The 20764-nt window shown below is 37.3% G+C and overlaps 1 protein-coding gene across 2 annotated transcripts in view; it reads right to left on the reverse strand.

Moving 5' to 3' along the window:
- Positions 1-4777: 4777 nt before the first annotated feature.
- NECTIN3 (nectin cell adhesion molecule 3) overlaps positions 4778-20764 on the reverse strand; it is a 123877-nt gene continuing 107890 nt past the window's right edge. For both annotated transcript variants that reach the window (XM_012501089.2, XM_030801799.1), the window contains exons 8-9: positions 6831-6893; positions 4778-5742 (exon numbers count right to left, since the gene is read on the reverse strand). In XM_012501089.2, coding sequence (XP_012356543.1) covers positions 5563-5742; positions 6831-6893 — 243 coding nt within the window. In that variant the 3' untranslated portion in view covers positions 4778-5562. The remainder of the gene's footprint in view (positions 5743-6830; positions 6894-20764) is intronic.

Below are 20764 nucleotides of genomic sequence, written 5' to 3' on the forward strand. Positions count from 1 at the left end.
ATCTTTAGTCTACTCTGCTTCAAACTTCTACAGTCAAATTAAAACTTGAGTAGAGAAGAATAACAAACTCGATAATAGAAAAAAACATAGAAGTAATCTAATGTTTCAAGTATTGAGAGAAGTTTGCAGGGGTGGGATTCTCTTGTACATGTGAACTGCAAAATGTTTTTTTGAGCTGCAAATTTTAAGTAGACATTTCTTTCTCTCTCTCTCTCTCTCTCACACACACACACACACACACACACACACACACACACATCCTAAGAATGAAGAGGCTGTCACTAAGGATAAATGCCAGTTCACCTCTGCGAAGCAGGTTGTTGAGTTTAGAGCGGTAAAGAGCTCCACCCCACCCTAATGTGAGGGTATAATAACCTGTGAAATCTTTAACAAGTTCTGTTATACTTGATATAATTTTTAAAAATTATTTTGGCATATGTTAATCAGTCATAATAGTTACTCTAGGGGTGCCTGCTTAACGTCTGACATATCCTAATTGGGAATACAACTTCAGGGCTGTTAGCATTTGAAAAAAACTCTAGTCACTTCAGACACTACCACAAAAGCTTTATGTGTAGCTTAGCACAAGAGACTTTGTTAATAAGTAAATATTTCCAATGATTCATATTAATGGCGTTAAAGATATGTGGATTGGCCCAAATATTGTAGGGCACCCTGGACCTTCCACGAGCAGTGTATAAGAATCTGACAAGCCCAGCAGCTTGGGATTTCTAACTTATTCTTTTAGAAGTGAAACTAAGAATTGACTCAGCTGACTGAATCTGCTAGAAGATTGCTGGATTCACTTCTAATAACTCTTCTAGGTAGGATAATGCTGGGTTGCACAGAAGGACAGAATTGGGACTTTTTCAAGCTTACAGGACAGGTTGCATGACTGTTCTGGTGCCTGCTTGCTCATAAACACACATGACGCAGCACTTGGTCTAAGACTTGATTTCAGTGTAAAGTACCACCTGGTGAGGTTGGCAGCCCTATAGCCCTCACACATTTCTATCTACTGAAGGCTACCAAAACAACCTAATCATTGTGAGTGCCCAAACTGGCAAAGGCCAGGTTATAATTTTCTCTAGCGGAGGAAACCCAATACTTTTATAGATATAACAATATTAATCCAGTCATAGTCTACAGTTGAAATAAGCTTGCAAATAGCAGCTTCTAGTTTAACAGGGATGAAAGTCCCTGGTCCTGCTATAAGGTCTGCAAATGACTTCAAAATGAAGGAAGGTCCTTGTCAGCCAAACACAGGAAGAAGAGAACCACAGAGCTGAGCCATGGGTGGGGACTGTGACATTTCTATTTGATGCTTTTCTGTTCTTCTGTCTTTTTGGCTTCTTTCCAGTTGTCCAGTATAGGAGTGTTGCCACTCCTGGGAGTTCAATAAAGGTGAAACAAACACAGCAATGAGCATATCGAACAATTAAGTTGAGGGAGAGATGTTAGAGAGAAGTTTGTGCTCACTAAAATTGAGCCAACTGAGATGGAGTGGTTATAATTATTTGGTTGGTTGTTTTTATAGCTATGGGTAATCTAATGAATATGAGAGTCTGAGCATTTGGATTACCCATAGTAAAGTAAAAAAAATGAGCATATGTACTTGCTTTTGTCTTAATAAACATTTCTTATGGTTTTATTCCATATACTCTCTTATATCTCTGCTTTAAAAATAATTTAAAAACTATATTCCCCACTCCCCAAAAGCAGATTTGAAAGAAGTAACAGCCAACTGATGCTCAGCATACCCTATGATTGTACAGCAGTGGAGTATGAGCCTGTCTGTCCCACAGGAGCTCCTGGGAAGAGGGCAAAACAGGAGTCTGGTTCTATTCCTTGAGACGATTCATGTAAGGTACTTGCCCTAGAACCCAATCCATACTATGTACTCAATGATGTTACTTGTTATTAGTAGTAATTTTTAAAATAAGAGCAAATACTGGTAATAGTAACATGCATTTTCAATTCTAGCTAAAGCCTAAGCAGCTAAGATTCAGACAAAAAGCTTTTCACATGACAATTATTTGTTACAGTAAAAGGAACTTCTCTAACTTCCACTTGGCTATACGTGAATAAGATCAAACTGAATTTTTCATTTTGCCACTTGGTAATCTCTAGGGAAACTACAGTACTCTAAATGCTGGCAAGGGCCCTAGACGTTTAGGTTCAATATGCAACAGTAACAGAGTCATAGGCATTTGTCAGTTTGAAGGAAAATTACAATTCTCCAATTTCCCATCCATTATCATCTTCTTTAACTCTCACCACAATTCTGAGAGGTTGCAAATGATACCCCAGACAGGTTAAGTGACTTGCCTGTTTGAATGGCTAGAAAGAGGTGAAGCTGGGAGTACCTGTTTTGATTCTTGGTAAATGGTCTATCTTCCAAACTCCAGGGAATGAGGCTTAAAGGAAGGCTCTACTGTATATAAAGAATAGCACCGGAAAACCAGCATAGTGCAGGAAAAGAATGAAAAATGGAAAAACAAATAGTGAATTTTAGACTACTGTGAAAGAGGTCTTAGGAAATCATTTGCAATAGCAGGATGAAGAAACTATCTTGCCCCTTTAAGTAAACAAGCCCATAGGAAAGTGATGGGGAAACCAGTTCATTGTAGTTTTCAGCACATTTCTTAAGTATCTATTATGCATATGTTACACAGAAGCCTAGCCCAGGTAAGAATTTTATATTACATGCCCCAAAGAGCATGGACTTCTTATACCATTGCATGTGGTGTGCAAAGAACACGGTGATCTGCTACTGTAGCAACAATGCATACTCCTGGAGCTTGGGCTGCCTACCAAATAGGCAATAAAGGCTGTGCGTTTAAGGTAAGCATGCACACCCCACCCATAAATGCAGAGCTGCAACCATAAGTAGATTAGCACTCTGGGGATTTATTTCTGTTTCAGAGTGTTTTACTAAACAAGTTATGGAAAGAGTATCTAATATCAGCTATGGATTATTCCCTAAACCTCAATCGCTGACCTTTAAGAACCTAACTTCCAAATTTAAATGGCATCGTCAAGTAGTCTAGGCTCCAAATTTAGAGATCAACAGGCTACTTTTGGATGGCAATTTTCGGTAGAGAGGGCTGGTTGATCAAACCCTTTTAAAGCTGCTTTCTATTTAGCCCAGTTTTTAGAGAGAACAGATGGAAGGCACCAGGATAAGCTATTATAGAGCTTATATGACCTGTGTAAAGGGCCAAGAGCTATAACATCTACCAGTTTGTTAAAGAAGTATCATAGCTGACACAAAGGCAAAGAAGATATTGAACTCACTGGCTGCAGGAGAGGTGAGATTACATCCTGAAATTTCTTTTCCATAACTACACTGAGAATTTTAAAAGGTAGACAGTGGGTTCCTCAAGGTATGGAGGGTGCTGAAGACAGGCCACAGGGCTCCTGAGAACCAGTGTTTCCAGATCCCTTTCTCTGGTGCAAATGAAGACAGCTACTCCCCTGGGTCTATAGTATGCTTTTGTGAACTAATTCAACAATTTACTTCCCAGCAGGACCCTGGAAACCATCCCCAACATGTAAGACACTGACATTTTTAAAGCTTTCTAAAGGAGCTGATGTACCCCCTTATTGCCTCCATAACATCCAGTGTTTACGAAACACTCCCCTGTCAAGCAGAGCTCTGATCACAGCCATCCTCCTATTGGAAAACAAATGCCAGGATTCCTACACCTTCAGTTATACTAACTCAGCATTGGCCTTCCAAATAATAAAGTTGAATATTTTCTTTGCTACAAAGGGCAGTATACTCCTACTCTGAGGTAGCACAGTAGCAATGGGCATCCTTGAAATTCACCCTTTGATCCTTACAGCTACAGACTTTAAAACTGCTAATTACCTAGCTAAAGCATTGAGTTGAAATCTAAGCATCCTGTCTCCCAGAGTTGCTGGTCACTTGCGTAAATGGGGGAGAATATATTTCTGCTATAGAACTACCTAGATAATTTGATAAAGCATGGCAACTAGAAAGAAGAAACAAACACACAAAGAAGAACTAGAGCCAGCACGACATAAATCATAATGTATCTTTGGGATCTTATTAGAAATCTATGCTAACATTCTCCTCTACCCTTGAAGTTAGGTTGGAAATATACTTTATGTATTTTATTGCTTATGTCACTCTTTCCTAAACACTCTGTAGTACTTTCTATTCCTCTGACACACCTCTAACCTTCCATAATACCAAGTAAGATGCTTTCCTTAAGATGTGAGGGAAGCGATGGACATTCATGTGAAACTACATTCCCTCCACCTCTGCTCTGTAATTACCTCACTGTAATTACTACTCTCAATCTCAGGGATGGAAAGCTGGCAAAGGGAGATAAGAAAACTCAAGACACATTTACAGACACTAAAGTGTTGCGGGATACCCTAGTAGATAAGTCATTATATTATTTACCTTTTAGCATCTCTTGACTCTTGGTGACCAGGTAAAATAGGGGAGAAGGGATAAAAAACATGTCTGTTTAACATACATGCCATATTGAAGTGCCTTTTCTTTTAAGTTTTCTAAATTTTCACCTGGCTTTTAAGAGCAGAAGTTATTTCATGGTGACTTTCCAGCAGGGTTTTCTGAGGTAGATAAAACATGGATGATAAGTAGTCTGAAGAATGCAGAAGGGGAGGTGAAGACTGTGTGGCTGGGATTAGTTTGAAAGAAATTTCAGAAGTGAAAGCTGAGCCTGTCATGTACAATACTAGAGAAAAGAGGAACAAAGTTAAAGGCTGTACACCATTTAAACAAGGTTTTTAGAATTTAATAGGTGCAAAATAGGCTAATCTAGCTAGTAAAGAATAGGACTGTAGGAACAGTGACAGAGCAAAAGAAGAGCCTTTGTTACATACAGCCAGTCAAAAGTAGGCAGAAAACAGCAAGAGATATGTATCCCTCAGGACTTCAGTGTTCGACAAGGAACATATATCATAATAACACGAAGGTTTAAAAGCAACCAACAGGCTTGAAGGTTTCAACTGCCTTTTGTTGCTGTTTGGATGAAGAGCAAATTTTGCCTCTTTCCTCAGGCCTCTGTTTGTACACAGGTATTGTAATTGTATTAAGCATGTCAGGGAAATCCAAATCCCAGCTAAATAATTAGTGAAATAGATTCTGAACTCATTTTTATGCCCGTGTGAATTACAGATGAACAGGCTAGCATGCCTGAGACCCAATGAGGTTAATAGTACCAGCTGGGGCCTTTCTTTCTGGAGAATCACTGCAGTTATCACAGGCAGATGCCATACTGTTGAATGAAAATGCCATTGTAGGCCAAATGTTAGCAGTTGAACACCATCGTCACAGAAACACACAAAGCTATAGTCAAGTTCACAAACACAGCTGGTGGTTAAGAAACCCTTAATGAAGAAGAGAAATTTGCTATTGGCTTTACGTCATTGTTTAAGACTTCCAATACCCTTAGAGTGGGACTGTTCTTATATGAGAGACAGTAAAATAACTATTGGCCTTAGTTTCTTTCCCCAGTCTAAGAATAAACATTTGTTAGAACACCCAATGGAAAAAGAGAAAAATCACACATAATGTTCTCGTGGGTCGATGTAGACTCTCTTAGGGTCGTTATTTTGATGATGTTTGCCAGGGCTCCGGTCTTGGTAGCACATCTGATTGTAAAGGGGGTACATCTGCTGAATGCCATCTTCCCCAACTGGATTCTCATCTTCACAGTCAAAACTCCTGCTATTTAGTCCATTCTAAAAATTCAAACATTGCTTACATTAGCAGAGCAACTGTTTGCATTTTTCTAGCACTGGTAAAAACAGGCAAGAATAGAATTCACTAGTTTAGTGTCCCTGATTCATTACGCCAAAAACTATTGAATGGCAAGGTAAAGTTCAACAACTTATATTTTCCAGTCATTTGTTGCTTACAATACCCTGAATAAGAATAGTAGGCCGGGTGCGGTGGCTCACGCTTGTAATCCCAGCACTTTGGGAGGCCGAGGCGGGCGGATCATGAGGTCAGGAGATCGAGACCACGGTGAAACCCCGTCTCTACTAAAAAATACAAAAAAAAATTAGCCGGGCGTGGTGGCGGACGCCTGTAGTCCCAGCTACTCGGAGAGGCTGAGGCAGGAGAATGGCGTGAACCTGGGAGGCAGAGCTTGCAGTGAGCCGAGATTGCGCCACTGCACTCCAGCCTGGGCGACAGAGCAAGACTCCATCTCAAAAAAAAAAAAAAAAAAAAAAGAATAGTAGTAGCTCCTAAATACAAAATTGTGACTAATGGGGACTGGGATCAGTTTCACATTTTAAAATGTGGAGTTGCTATCAGTTAAGGTAAACTGGAGAAGAATGGGGTTATAAACCTCAGGAGTCTCTCAAGCAAGGCTCAAGCTTGAAATGAACATATGAAACATACAGAGAATTAAGCCAACCAAACAAAAGAAACCTCGACTTAGCTCTGGGGAACTGGGGAAAGGACACAGCAAAATGAATTGGTATTTGAACATATGCCTGATACAACTGAAAAGAAACTCTGCCAAAAATATCCTCTTGTCTTGACCTTTCCTTCTGGCTTGACCTTGCCACAGCTAGCACTTATAAAATGAACCCCCAATGACGTTCTGTGGTGTCTCTGGGACAGACTCTTCTGCCCATTATTGGTTTCATAAAACTTGATTACTTCTAAGAGTAAAATTCAAGGACTACCAGATCTTAGCAGAGACACTCAAATAGGGGAAAGATGAATAAAATGAACTTGTATACAATTAAATGATATTTTAATAAGCATGTTAGCTACCAGCTCCACCTGGGCTGATACCCACAACATAGTTACTTACAGAGTGCTGAAGATTGCCAACTTCTCTTTCTTTGAACTGAGTCTGCAAAGGCAAGTGTTCAGGCTGGAAGAAAACACAAAAAGACGTGCACTGTAAAACACATGGCAAAACATATCAACTACTAAGATTCTTATTTTTAAAAGAGCCAATCATGTCTTGTTATGTCTACAAACTAAGCAAAATGTTCCACATGAGAGTAAGAAAAGCAACCATATTTTTTTAAGAGTTTCACTCACTCTCTCCTGGCTCTTGACTTCTGGAAAGAAGAAAATATAGGGCTGGGCACAGTGGCTCTTGCCTGTAATCCTAGCACTTTGGGAGGCCAAGGCAGGTGGATAACTTGAGGCCAGAAGTTTGAGACCAGCCTGATCAACATGGTGAAACTCCGTCTCTACTAAAAATACAAAAATTAGCCGGGCGTGGTGGTGCACACCTGTAATCCCAGCTATTTGGGAAGCTGAGGCAGGAGAATTGTTTGAATTGGGAAGCAGAGGTCACAGTGAGCCATGATCGTACCACTGTACTCCAGCCTGGGCTACAGAGCAACCGAGATTCGGTTTCAAAAAGAAAATAAAATATAGACAACATCTGCTGCAGAAGTTCTCATGCAAACTTGTTTACATCTTACATGAGGGTGAGCTCACCACAGAAGGTCTCCTGTCTTTTCTCAGAAGAGTCTGATATTTTGAATCAGGTAAAAGTGGTTTGGGGTGGTAATGAGGCATTATTTCTTGTCTTTATACATAGATTTAAAGGATATATGATCATCCTTTTCTTGCTTGCTACTCTCCCATCCTTATCCCCACCCTCACCCCCACACAGATTATAAAGGGAGTTCATTTTCAAACCTCACCCTAAGAAGAATTTTTTTCAGTTTCCCTCGGCTTACAAACACGACTTACCCTTCAGACTTCAGTTCAAATATCACCTCTTTCATGAAGCCTTGCACAACACCCTCGAGCAAAGATGGCCACCCTTTTCTGTGCCTTCATAGCATTTATTATCACATTTATAAGTCTACTTGCTTTTCTCCTTTTACAGATTGAGAGTGCTGGTTGAAGTGTTTCACAAACATTATCTCACCTAATCTTTATACGTACAATACTTCAACAAAACTAGTATCTTTATTTTACAGATGACTAAAACTGAGGCTTAGTTACACAAGTTGTCTCCAGTCACACAACTGGTAAGTGGTAAATAGTGATCCAAATGTAGCTTTGTCTAATTCCAAATTCTGTATTTTCACATCCCTGCTTTCATTTTAGTGTCTGGAAAATAGATGTTCAGTCAATATAATAAAATAATGCCTGAATGTCTCCACATGCAGGCATATCTATCAACAAGCTCTGCATTTCACGATCTTTGCTCATACTGTCCCTTTTGGTTTGGAAGGACGAATCTCTGGGATTAGAAATTCAACTTATCCCACATGGCCTGACTAAAGTCATTCTTTTTTTCACAAGGCTTGTCCACATTCCCTGTCAAAGTTAATCTCTTTACTCCTAGTTTTCCTATTGTTCTTGTTTTTATCTCTATTATAGCACACATCATGACTGTCTTGTTTTATAGTCCCTAATGTAACTTTCAACTCCAGTAAGCAGTGAGCCTTTCTTAGCCACTTGCTAATGGTCTGAATGTTTGTGTACTCCCAAAATTCATATGTTGAAACCTAATCGCAATGTGATAGTACTAAAAGGTGGGGCCTTTGGGAGGTGAATAGGGTATAAGAGTGGAGCTGTCATAAATGGGATTAGTGCCCTTATAAGGGATTGAAGAGATCAGAGTTCTTCCCTTCCTTCTTATGAAGTTATAGTGTGAAGACAGCCATCTATTAGGAATAAGGCTCTCGCCAGACACTAAATCTGCGGATACATTCATCTTGGACTTCTCAGCCTCCAGAAGTATAAGAAACACATTTCTGTTGTTTGTTAGCTACCTAGTTTACGGTGTTTTGTTACAGAAGCCTGAACAGACTAACATAATCATCCTCCTCCATCCCTCTACCTTAATGTGGGTTTGTGCAATAAGAATAGTTCACTAATGAATTTATTGGAATCTAAACTATCATTAATTCTTGATATCTTATGTCAAGGTTATCTATATTATAAATTATGTGACATGTTCACTCCTCCTGTCAAAGTCAGCATAATTCTACAGTGCTTCCCACATGATCAGGTGATATTAACAGTACACACTGGTAAAAGTCCAAGGCAGGGCCAATCATGGATGTATGGCCAATCTCACAGGGCCCCTGGGGTTTAATGCTTTTAATACTTTGCAGTTGCCATCTAAGATTTCTTAACAATTTCACTGTTAATTTCTGTTGTAAGTGGTCTAATGAGACAAAAAAGCATGCTTCAGGGACTTGTAGGCTAGGCTCACAGGCATCCCTGCCTCCTGCTATCTGTGTGGTTCTTGGCCACTGCTACCCCATCTTGCTGCCCCAGGTCCTACCTGGCCTCCCCCTCCCTGTCCCCTCTCCAGTGACTGCTGCTGTCCTCGGCCCAGGCAGATGCCTGGGCATTGGTTCAGGAGCACATGCCCACAAGTCATGGTGCATATGGCAGGTGCCTGCAGGCCATGTCCCAGTGAAGATGAGACTCTCATTCACCCCCTATCTAGGTACCTAATAATGCCATCTTGACAGCCTTAATTTTTGAACATGGGGCCCAGCATTTTCATTTTGCACTGTGCCTCAGGAATTATGTAGCTGGTCCTGGTCAAAGGAAAATAGACTTGGGAAAAAATACCTTATATTAAAATCAGCATTTTCATTTGTTTCTTTGCCATTTATTATTCTCCATCCATTAATACAGATAATTAAGAAATGATTTCACATCACTCACTGCTGCATCTAACTTGACAAGAGGTGTGTAATCAGAAGCTTCTCTGTAAAGGGGGTGGGTGTGAATTTCCTAAGCCATGAGAAGAGTTAATCCATTTTTTTTAAAGTGGTATCTGGATATCTTTAAAAAATCAATTTACAATCTCATTTTCTCCCACTTCAAGTTTCCCTTTATTATAATAATAAAACCTAAATACATTTGTGTTGATTCTTAGGACAAGTCAGTAGAAGCCATCACAACCCACTACCTCTTTTACCAGCATCAAGGAACCTCTGACAGACATGCCACAGTCTGCTCATACCATTTTCTTCAGCAGTCCCTCATGTCTAATAGTGTGACTTAATTTCTAAGTCTGACATTTCTAGAAGGAAAAGGCAATTTAAGTGATGTTCTAAGCAACCTTGGCTTCCAAGAAGTAAACAGTAGCTACCAAATGGAGGGCAATCAAAGATTTCTGGTGGTTGTTTCCATTCCTTAACAGTAGTACAATCATGTTGAAAAGTTTAAAAAAAAAAAAAAAAGGAAAAGAAATATTTTTTTTTTTTTTTTTTTTTTTTTTTTTGAGATGGAGTCTTGCTCTGTTGCCCAGGCTGGAGTGCAGTGGCGCAATCTCGGCTCACGGCAAGCTCCGCCTCCCGGGTTCATGCCATTCTCCTGCCTCAGCCTCTCCGAGTAGCTGGGACTACAGGCGCCCGCCACAACGCCCGGCTAATTTTTTGTATTTTTAGTAGAGACGGGGTTTCATGGTGGTCCCGATCTCCTGACCTCGTGATCCGCCCGCCTCGGCCTCCCAAAGTGCTGGGATTACAAGCGTGAGCCACCGCGCCCGGCAAGAAATCTTGAACATAGCCTCTGGTAACAACATAGTCCTTGCCTATTCCTTGTGGCAGTGTGGGGGAAAGCAGGGGTACAGTCAACACTGAAAGGGAGCATATTCTAGGAACACAGTGTTTATGGCCTCAAGAGTTCAAGGGAAGATTTGGTTGGAAGATGTGCTGTTCTATGCTTATATTTAAAATTCCAAATGGTAAATCTAACATGACCGGAAAATAAATGATCATTCACACTTTGCTGAACACCCTGGGTTAAGAACTGTATTTAGTCATCACCTATTAAATGTGGTAACAACTTTCAAGTCTCTGGAAGTCAGTAATGCAGTGTCATAAGTAACAATATAACAAGAATTAAGTTAATAGTATTTGGGAAGTACAGAGATAAATAATCTGTCTGTTCTGCTTCAATACAAACAGATTTTAAAGAGCCATAGCTTTATGAGTAATAATAACATTGCTGTCTTTTTCTCATGGTAGAAGACTTTTTTAAATAGCCAGAAGTGGTGCATTTGACAATAAAGGACAAGAAGAGAAAGTTCTCAGACCTGAAGAGGAAAAAATGGTGCCTGGACACTACAAACAATCTTCATGTGCACTGATTGGACAATAAGTGAATGGGTAAGTTTCTTTTCTCTATCCCATATTCTGAATCTTCATCATTAAATCATTGTAACTTTTGTAATATAATATTTAGTAAAATTGTGTATGCAGACAAGGACCCAACACACCCTAGAAAAGGCCCTGCATTATGGGACTGGGCTATGGAAAGCATTATGTATCTGTTTCTGCACCGTGTGGCTATCTAATCTCTGACAAGATTTTGTGACACTGGCTCAATACATAAGGAACTTAAATCTAATGGCAGATGAGTACATGCTCTTTCTGTCAATCCACAGACCACTTGAAATGTTGCATATACTAGCGTCTCTTTTTATTTAATCAACTTTATTTTTTAGTGGTTTTAAGTTCACAGAAAAGTTCAGTGGAAAGTACAAATAATTCCCACATATTCCCTGCCCCCATGCCACAACCTCCACAACTATGAACATACTTGCACCACAGTGGCACATTTGTTACCATTGATGCACCTTCTCACACATCATCACCTAAAGTTTATAGTTTACATTAGAGTTCACTCTTGGTGTTGTAACAAATGGATTTTAACAAATGGATCATGACACGATCTACTCTTGTAGTATCACGCAGAATAATTTAACTGGCCTGAAAATCTCCTGTGTTCCACCATCCTCCCTAGCCACCCAACCTATAGCAATAACTTATCTTTTTCCAGTCTCTATTGTTTTGCCTTTTCCACAGTATCATATAGTGGAAATCATTCAGTATGTAGCTTTTTCAGATCTTTCACTCTGTAATATGCATTTAACGTTACCCCATGTCTTTTCATGGCTTGATGGCTTATTCCTTTTTAGCACTAAATAATATTCCATTGTCTGAATATACCAGTTCATTTATTCATTTGCATATTGGTTACTTCCAAGTTTTGGAAATTATGAATTGAGCTACTATAAACATTCATGTGCAAGTTTTGTATGAATATAAGTTTTCACATCACAGGTTATATGGTAAGAGTATGCTTAATTGTTGTTTTTATGTAAAGATGAGTCTTGCTCTGTCACCCAGGCTGGAGAGTAGTGGTACAATCATGGTTCACCGCAGTCTCAAACACCTGAGTTCAAGCGATCCTCTTCCCTTAGCCTCCTAAGTAGCTGGGACTACAGGCACACACCACCAGGCCTGGCTAATTTTTTCAATTTATTTTTTGTAGAGACAGGGTATTGCTATATTGCTCAGGCTTGTCTCAAACTCCTAGTGTCAAATGATCCTCCCACAGTGTTGGGATTACAGGCATGAGGTATATGCTTAGTTTTTTAAGAAACTGCCAAACTGTCTCCCAAAGCATCTATACCATTTTGTATTCCCACCAGTAATGAATGAGAGTCGCAGCTGCTCCATGTCCTCAACAGGATTTGGTATTTAAAAAAAAAAAAAATTAACAAAATATCTATATTTGAAAAGTGTCTTAAATAATACTGTACATATGTTTGGTGACTAATATATATGTACTGAATAAAACTACAATACTTTAACTAATGGATACACAGCATATATTATTCTATTATTCTTGTATCTTTTCCTAGAAAGCCTTGGGCTACTCTAAATCTGTAATACATATTTCAACTTCTCTACTTACATGTACTATATTATAGCAATTTCTATTGAGTTATAATCCATATTCACTCTCCTGATTTGCTAAAGTCACAGAGGCTTTCATACCTAGTTTCTAAAGTGCTAATACTAGTTTTTTCAGGCTTGTTTTTAACTTTTATTTTAAGTTCAGGGGTACATCTGCAGGTTTGTTACATAGGTTAATTGTGTATCATGGGGATCTAACATACAGATTATTTCATCACCCAGGTAACAGGCATAGTATCCAATAGGTAGGAGTTGATTTTTTGTATAACGTGTAAGGAAGGGGTCCGGCTTCGATTTTCTGTATATGGCTAGCCATTTACCCTAGCATCATTTATTGAATACAGAGTCCTTTCCTCATTGCTTGTTTTTTGTTGACTTTGTCAAAGATCAGATGATGTTAGCTGTACAGCTTTATTTTTGGGCTCTCCGTTCTGTCGTATTGGTCTATTATCTGTTTCTGTACCCGTACAATGCTGTTTTGGTTACTGTAGCCTTTTAACACAGTTTGAAGTTGGGTTAACATGATGCCTCTAGCTTTGTTCTTTTTGTTTATGATTGACTTGGCTATTCAAACTTTTTTGGTTCCATATGAATTTTAAAATAGTTTTTCCTAATTCTAATTCCTTCCCAATTCAAGCAGTTTCCCAGCTTCCCTATCACATCCTTGGGTAATTTCCCACTGCCACTCTCCGCATACTAGACATAATTAAATATTTTAATGCACATTCACTGTTTTTTTATGGAGTACAGAGTATACGAAGAAGGTATAAATAATGAATATGTTACTTAATTACTTTGATTCTGGTCTCGTGCCTTAGAAAAAAGGAACAAATTACTATATACTGCTCTCCTATGCCTGTCAAGAAACTCTGAATCCAAGTTATAATACATCATTTTATAATTACTCTTTCCTTTTTAGTTCACTTCTATTTGTGCTTCTGCTATTCTCCCAATTCCACTGTTGACCAGGGAATTGTGTCTCTTTTCTTTACCTACCCACCAGAATTTGAGATTAATACCTAGGATTCTTGTTGAAATTATTTTTCATTCAACCCTAAACAAAGAGATTTCTGGAATTACTGGATCATAGAAAACCCAGTCATTTTCTCTGCTGAGTCTTTGTTCCATGACCTTCCTACTTCTTCCTTTCGTTTATTCTCTACAAGGTGCTCTGCATCTATCTGTTGGCATTTTCCCTCTCTTCTGCTTATAACTCCACAAGACATTGTAAAAGTTTCATTTGATTGATATATCTTGCCCTAATGCTTCTTCCTTACACTGACAAGTGATACATTTTTACTTCTGCTTCCAGCCATGATGGAGAACTAATACCAGACTAACCTTCCTGTCATAAACTAATAAAAAATTGGACAAAATATACAAAACAACAGTTTTCAGACAATGGACAACTGTGTTGTATACGACTGGGATCCCAGATCATGGAAAAATACATATACACAAAATACCCACACACACTCGCGCACACACATGCACATGTGTTATCTTTTGATAACTCTTTTTTTTTTTTTTTTTTTTGGTGGCGTAAGAACAGAAAAATTCAAGAAGAGCACAGGATCTTGCCGAACTGGGGAGACGCAGTTCGGCATTTAGGAAAGTTGAGGTGACTCAAATCTGTGGAACAGGGTCCTGAAAAAGAGAAAGACATACATAGAAAAAGCTCCAGAAATCTGCATGAGAGTTCCCTGGGCGGCATACTAGGCTGGACATGCACAGAGCAAAGAATAACTGTTGGAGAAAGAAAATTTGCTAGGGAGCTGTTATCTTAACAATTACCAGAACTTGATTAGAGTTGAGTGACACTTATTGATCCAACCAGCTGAAGTAGAAAATCCTCACTGAACATGTACATCCAGCAGAGACCCAGGTTCACACCTTAGAAGGCTAAAGTAGCTCTAGAAGATAGGCTATTCTATAACCATTCTAACAAAACTTAAAAACAAACTTCCAGAAGGTCAGGTTCCAGAAGATCAGGTTGATCTTGAAGTAAATTAACTGACTTCCAGAAAATAACTGAATTCTTCTTAAGAAATAAGAGCAAAATTCAAACAATTGAAAACATAACATTCACAGCATCCGGTATCCAATTAAAATGTACTGACCATGATAAAACAAAAAAGTGGGAAAAAATAAGTATATAGAAACTAAACCAGAAATAATATGTCTTAGTCTGTTTTGTGTTGCTATAACAGAATACCACGGACTGGGTAATCTGTAAATAATAGAAGTTTATTTGGCTCGTGAAGGCTGGGAAGTTCAATATCAAGGTGCTAGCATCTGGCAAAGGCCTTCATGTTACATCATTCTACCGTGGAAAGCAGAAGGCCAGGCAAGCATACAAATGCAGAGAGAAAAGTGGGGCTGGAGTCTCGAGATAACTAACCCACTCCAAAGATAATGGTATTAATCTATTAATGAAGGTAGAAGGTGATTAGATCAACAGTATTATAATGGCAATTAAATTTCAATATGGCTTTTCAAAGCATAACATGACATATGATGAAATTAGCAGAGAAAAACTTTAAAATGGCTATTATAAGTATGTTTAAGGCTATAAAGGAAAACATGAACACAACATGAGAGTTGACAACTATAAAAAAGACCAAAAATAACTTTAGAGCTAGAAAAAAATACAATATCTGAAATGGAAAAAGTCACTGGACGGTCTTAGTAGCAGAGTAGACACTGTACTTAAAGGCAGAATCTATCAATACAAAAGAACAGAGGGAAAAAAGGCTGAAAAAATTGAATATAGCCTTAGTAATCTGTGAGATAATATCAAAAAATCTACTATTTGTATAACTGGAATCACACAAGGAAGGGAAAACTATAATATTTGAAGAACTGCCAAAATTTTCCAAATTTTATGAAATATATAAACCTACAGTACTATGAAGCTCAATGAACCCCCAAAATGGTAAACATAAAGTCACTCAAATACCTTTCAAAATCTAATTGCTAAAAACTAACAATAAAGAGAAAATCAAAGATGTAGCTAAAGGGAAAAACAAGACATAGTTTAATCAGAGAAATAAAGCATTATCACTGGCTTCTCACTAGAAAAAAAAGGAGTACAGAAGACAATAAAACTATAATTTTGAAGTGCTAAATGAAAAAAAAAAACTAGAATTCTATATCCCATAAAATATTCAAAAATAGGCTGGGCATTGTGGCTCACGCCTGTAATCCCAACACTTTGGGAGGCTCAGGCGGGCAGATCACTTCAGGTGAGGAGTTTGAGACCAGCCTGGCCAACATGGTAGAACCCTGACTCTAATAAAAATACACAAAAATTGGCCAGGTGTGGTGGCGGGTGCCTCTAATCCCAGCTACTTGGGAGGCTAAGGCAGGAGAATCACTTGAACCTGGGAGGCAGAGTTTGCAGTGAACTGAGACCGAGCCATTGCACTCCAGCCTGGGCAACAAGAATGAAACTTTGTTTCCAAAAAAAAAAAAATAGTGGAATAGAGAAAAAAATTGTTTTATCAGTAGATCTGTACCATAAGAAATGTTATGGAAAAGGTATTCAGGTTGAAGAAAACGGACTTCAAACATAACTTTATCAGTTTGTAGTTTTAAAAAAGATACATTATGGTTTAAAACAAAAATAGTAATATTGTCAGGTTTATAATACAGGGAGAAATAAAATGCACAAGATGATAAGAAAAGAAGGAAAGAAATTGAAATGTATATTAAAATTCATCTAATATATATGAAGTAGTATTATGTAATATTAAGGTAGATAGTGATAAGTTAAAAATGTGTATGCTAAACTAGATAAATGACAATAACAGTAACAACAAAGTGGTACAGCTAATAATTCAATAGACTAAATAAATGTATTTAAATTAAAAAATACTAAAAATAGTAAATCACTCAGCTAATTTAAAAGAAGGCAGGAAAAGTGAAAAAAAAGGACAAAGATCCAATGGGACAAACAGAAGACAAATAACAAGATGATGGACTTAAGCCCAACCACAGCAATAAACAAGTAAAAGTGGCAATAAACATAAACATAGCAATTTAAGGTAAGGATTTTCAGATTGGTAACAAGGCAATACCCAACTACATGTGACTAATAGGAAAATTATTGTAAATATGTTAAGACAGATTGGTTAAAAGCAAAGGGATGGAAAAACACACACTATACACAAATAATAATAATAATAAAAAAACGAGTTTGAAAACCAGAGTAGCTATAGTAACATCAGACAAAGTAACTTCAGGACAAAGAAAATTATCAGAAATCAAAAAGCATCTTTCATAAATGATAAAAGGATCAGTTTATCAAGACATAACAATCCTACATGTGTACATATCCAATAAGAGAACTACAAAAATATATGAATAACCGACAGAACTGAAAGGAGAAATGGATATATTCACAAATGTAGTAGAAAATAACATTCCCATCTTAGTTACTATAGAAATGAAAAAGGAAAATCAGTACATATTTATAAGACTTGAACAACACTATCAACCAACTTGACCTAAGTGACATTTATAAACCACCACATCCAACAACAGTGTAACATACATTAGTTTCAGTACACATAAAAACATTCACTAAGACAGACTATACACTGGGTTTTAAAAGAAGTCTCAATATACTTAAAAGATTGAAGTCAAACAGATATATTTTCTAACCATAAAAAATTAATGAAAAATCAATAATTAAAACATTTGAAAATTTCAAAATGTTTGTAAAATACATATACTTCTAAATAACTCATTGAGCAAAGAAATAAAAGATACACTAGAAAATATTTAACTGAATAACGATATCTTAAAAAACCAAAGTTTGCATAATTTCAAAGAAGTGCTCAAAGGAAACTTTGTATTTTTAAATGCTTGTATTAGAAAAGAAGAAAGGTCTCAAATTAATGATCTAAGCTTAAGAAACTGAAAAAAGAACAAATTAAATCCAAAGCAAGTAGAAAAAAAGAGTGAAAAATCAATAAACAAGCAAAACAAACACACAAACAATGGAGAGAATTAATAAAACCAAAAGCTGTTTCTTTGAAAATATTAATAAAATGGGAAAACCCCTAGCAAGAAAAAGAGAAAAGACAAATCAATATCAAAATGAAAAAGGTGACATTATTGCCAATCCCATATAAAAGGATAAAAAAGTGTATTATGAAAAATTTGATGTCAATTAACTTTGACAACCTAGATGAAACCAACAAATATACTGAAAGGCACAATTAAAATCCTTCCACAAAGAAACTCCAGGCCCAGATAATTTCACTAGTAAATTCTACCAAACATTTTAAAGAAGGAATAACACTGCTCTTAAAAATTATTTCAGCAAGTGGAGAAAAAGAGAATACTTTGAAACTCCTTTTATGAGATTAACATCATCTGGATACTAAAACCAGAAAAATATGTTACGAAAAAAGGAAAAAGGTTTTTTTCTTCACAACATCCCAAAACGGTCCTCAACAGATGAATGAATATAAAAAATTATAGTATACTCATAAAATGGGACACTTCTCAGTAATAAAAGAAAGTTTATTCATGCAGTAACATGGGTGAATCTTAAAAACATACTGAGCAAAAGAAATTGGATGCAAAAGAGCACACTGGGATTCCATTCATGTGAGGTTCTTTTAAAATGGCATAACTAATATATTGTGATAGAAATCACAACAATGGTTGCCAGAGAAAGGAGGTGTGTGGGATGACGGTGGTGGGAGTGGTGATAATGACGGTGGAGGGTATACATGAGAAATTTTTCAGGTGATGGAAAAGTTCTTGCTTGGGGCAATGGTTACATCCATGTACACATTTGGCAAGGCTATCAAAACGTACACTTAAAATATGGCATGGTATTATGTAAACTCCAACTCAATATAGTGTTTTTTTTAAAAATTTTATTATTATACTTTAGGTTTTAGGGTACATGTGCACAATGTGCAGGTTTGTTACATATGTATCCATGTGCCATGTTGGGTTGCTGCACCCATTAACTCGTCATTTAGCATTAGGTATATCTCCTAATGCTGTCCCTCCCCCCTCCCCCCACCCCACAACAGTCCCCAAAGTGTGATGTTCCCCTTCCTGTGTCCATGAGTTTTCATTGTTCAATTCCCACCTATGAGTGAGAACATGCGGTGTTTGGTTTTTTGTCCTTGTGATAGTTTACTGAGAATGATGTTTTCCAGTTTCATCCATGTCCCTACAAAGGACACGAACTCATCATTTTTTATGGCTGTATAGTATTCCATGGTGTATATGTGCCACATTTTCTTAATCCAGTCTATCGTTGTTGGACATTTGGGATGGTTCCAACTCTTTGCTGTTGTGAATAGTGCCGCAATAAACATACGTGTGCATGTGTCTTTATAGCAGCATGATTTATAGTCCTTTGGGTATATGCCCAGTAATGGGATGGCTGGGTCAAATGGTATTTCTAGTTCTAGATCCCTGAGGAATCACCACACTGACTTCCACAATGGTTGAACTAGTTTACAGTCCCACCAACAGTGTAAAAGTGTTCCTATTTCTCCACATCCTCTCCAGCACCTGTTGTTTCCTGACTTTTTAATGATGGCCATTCTAACTGGTGTGAGATGGTATCTCATTATGGTTTTGATTTACATTTCTCTGATGGCCAGTGATGATGAGCATTTTTGCATGTGTTTTTTGGCTGCATAAATGTCTTCTTTTGAGAAGTGTCTGTTCATGTCCTTCGCCCACTTTTTGATGGGGTTGTTTGTTTTTTTCTTGTAAATTTGTTTGAGTTCATTGTAGATTCTGGATATTAGCCCTTTGTCAGATGAGTAGGTTGCAAAAATTTTCTCCCATTTTGTAGGTTGCCTGTTCACTCTGATGGTAGTTTCTTTTGCTGTGCGGAAGCTCTTTAGTTTAATTAGATCCCATTTGTCAATTTTGGCTTTTGTTGCCATTAATAAAGTTTTTTTTTAAAAAAAACTCTAACTTGTCATTTTATTATAATTACTCCATTTTGGAGAAACATGGGTAGGGAGATTCAGTAAACTGAGAAGTCATTGACATAGTCTGGAATCTGCTATTATAAAACTATATATTAAATTCTTAATAAATACTTTACAACAGACTGTCCCTGATGCAGAATTTTCTCCGTTAAAAAGTATCCAATTGCTTATTTGGATGACTGAGTTCCTAATCTAGAGAGATGATTTCTCCACACTAAAGGAGCAACACATAAAGAACTGGCCACCATATATAATTCACAAAATATGGATTCTTCAAGGCATATAGGATATTACACTCATATCTATTAAGTACCTCTCTAAAAGAATTAATATAATATTATTAAAACTGTGAACCAAAGATTGATTTCCCTTTCACTTTTTTAAATAGTTATGAGAGAGGTTGACTTTGTTTCAGGATCAGCAACTATAAAGATTGTATCCTAATCAGGCAAAATTTACAACAACATTAATTAGGCAGTTTTTTAATGAGATACACAATTGTTACTGCTCTCCAAGATAATTACACATACGGGTATGCTAGTCATATGAATGTCTCTTATTATTTTAGCAGACCCTTAGTATTCACAGATTTAACATTGCTGGTTCCAAGCATTCATGAGTAGGCTTAAAAGGTTTATGACAGGTAGTAATTTGTAATTTTGTTGAGACATAAATTGGAATCAAGACTTGGAAGGTTTTCAATATGAGCCTAATCATTTAGCTATATCCACCTCTCAAGGTGTCTTTTATTATCAACTGTTATATATGAGTTTTATAAAAGATAGGGGTATTTAGTAATGCAGGGTTTCTCAAAATTCTATGAAGTATTCTCTGTGAATGTCAATGGGGTTGCTGTATTATTAATCAACATTTTTCTTTTAAATTTGAAATGTTGTCTTTGTTATTTTTTAAGTTAATTATTAGTTCTCTAATATCTACAATCAGTTGTGATCAGTGCAGACTGCCACCACATATTATACAAGTTAAATGTGTAAAGTCTGCCTGGATCTTTTTTTTTTTTTTTTTTGAGACAGAGTCTTGCTCTGTCGCCCAGGCTGGAGTGC

This window comes from Nomascus leucogenys, chromosome 21, assembly GCF_006542625.1.
Source record: "Nomascus leucogenys isolate Asia chromosome 21, Asia_NLE_v1, whole genome shotgun sequence".
NCBI lineage: Eukaryota > Metazoa > Chordata > Mammalia > Primates > Hylobatidae > Nomascus > Nomascus leucogenys.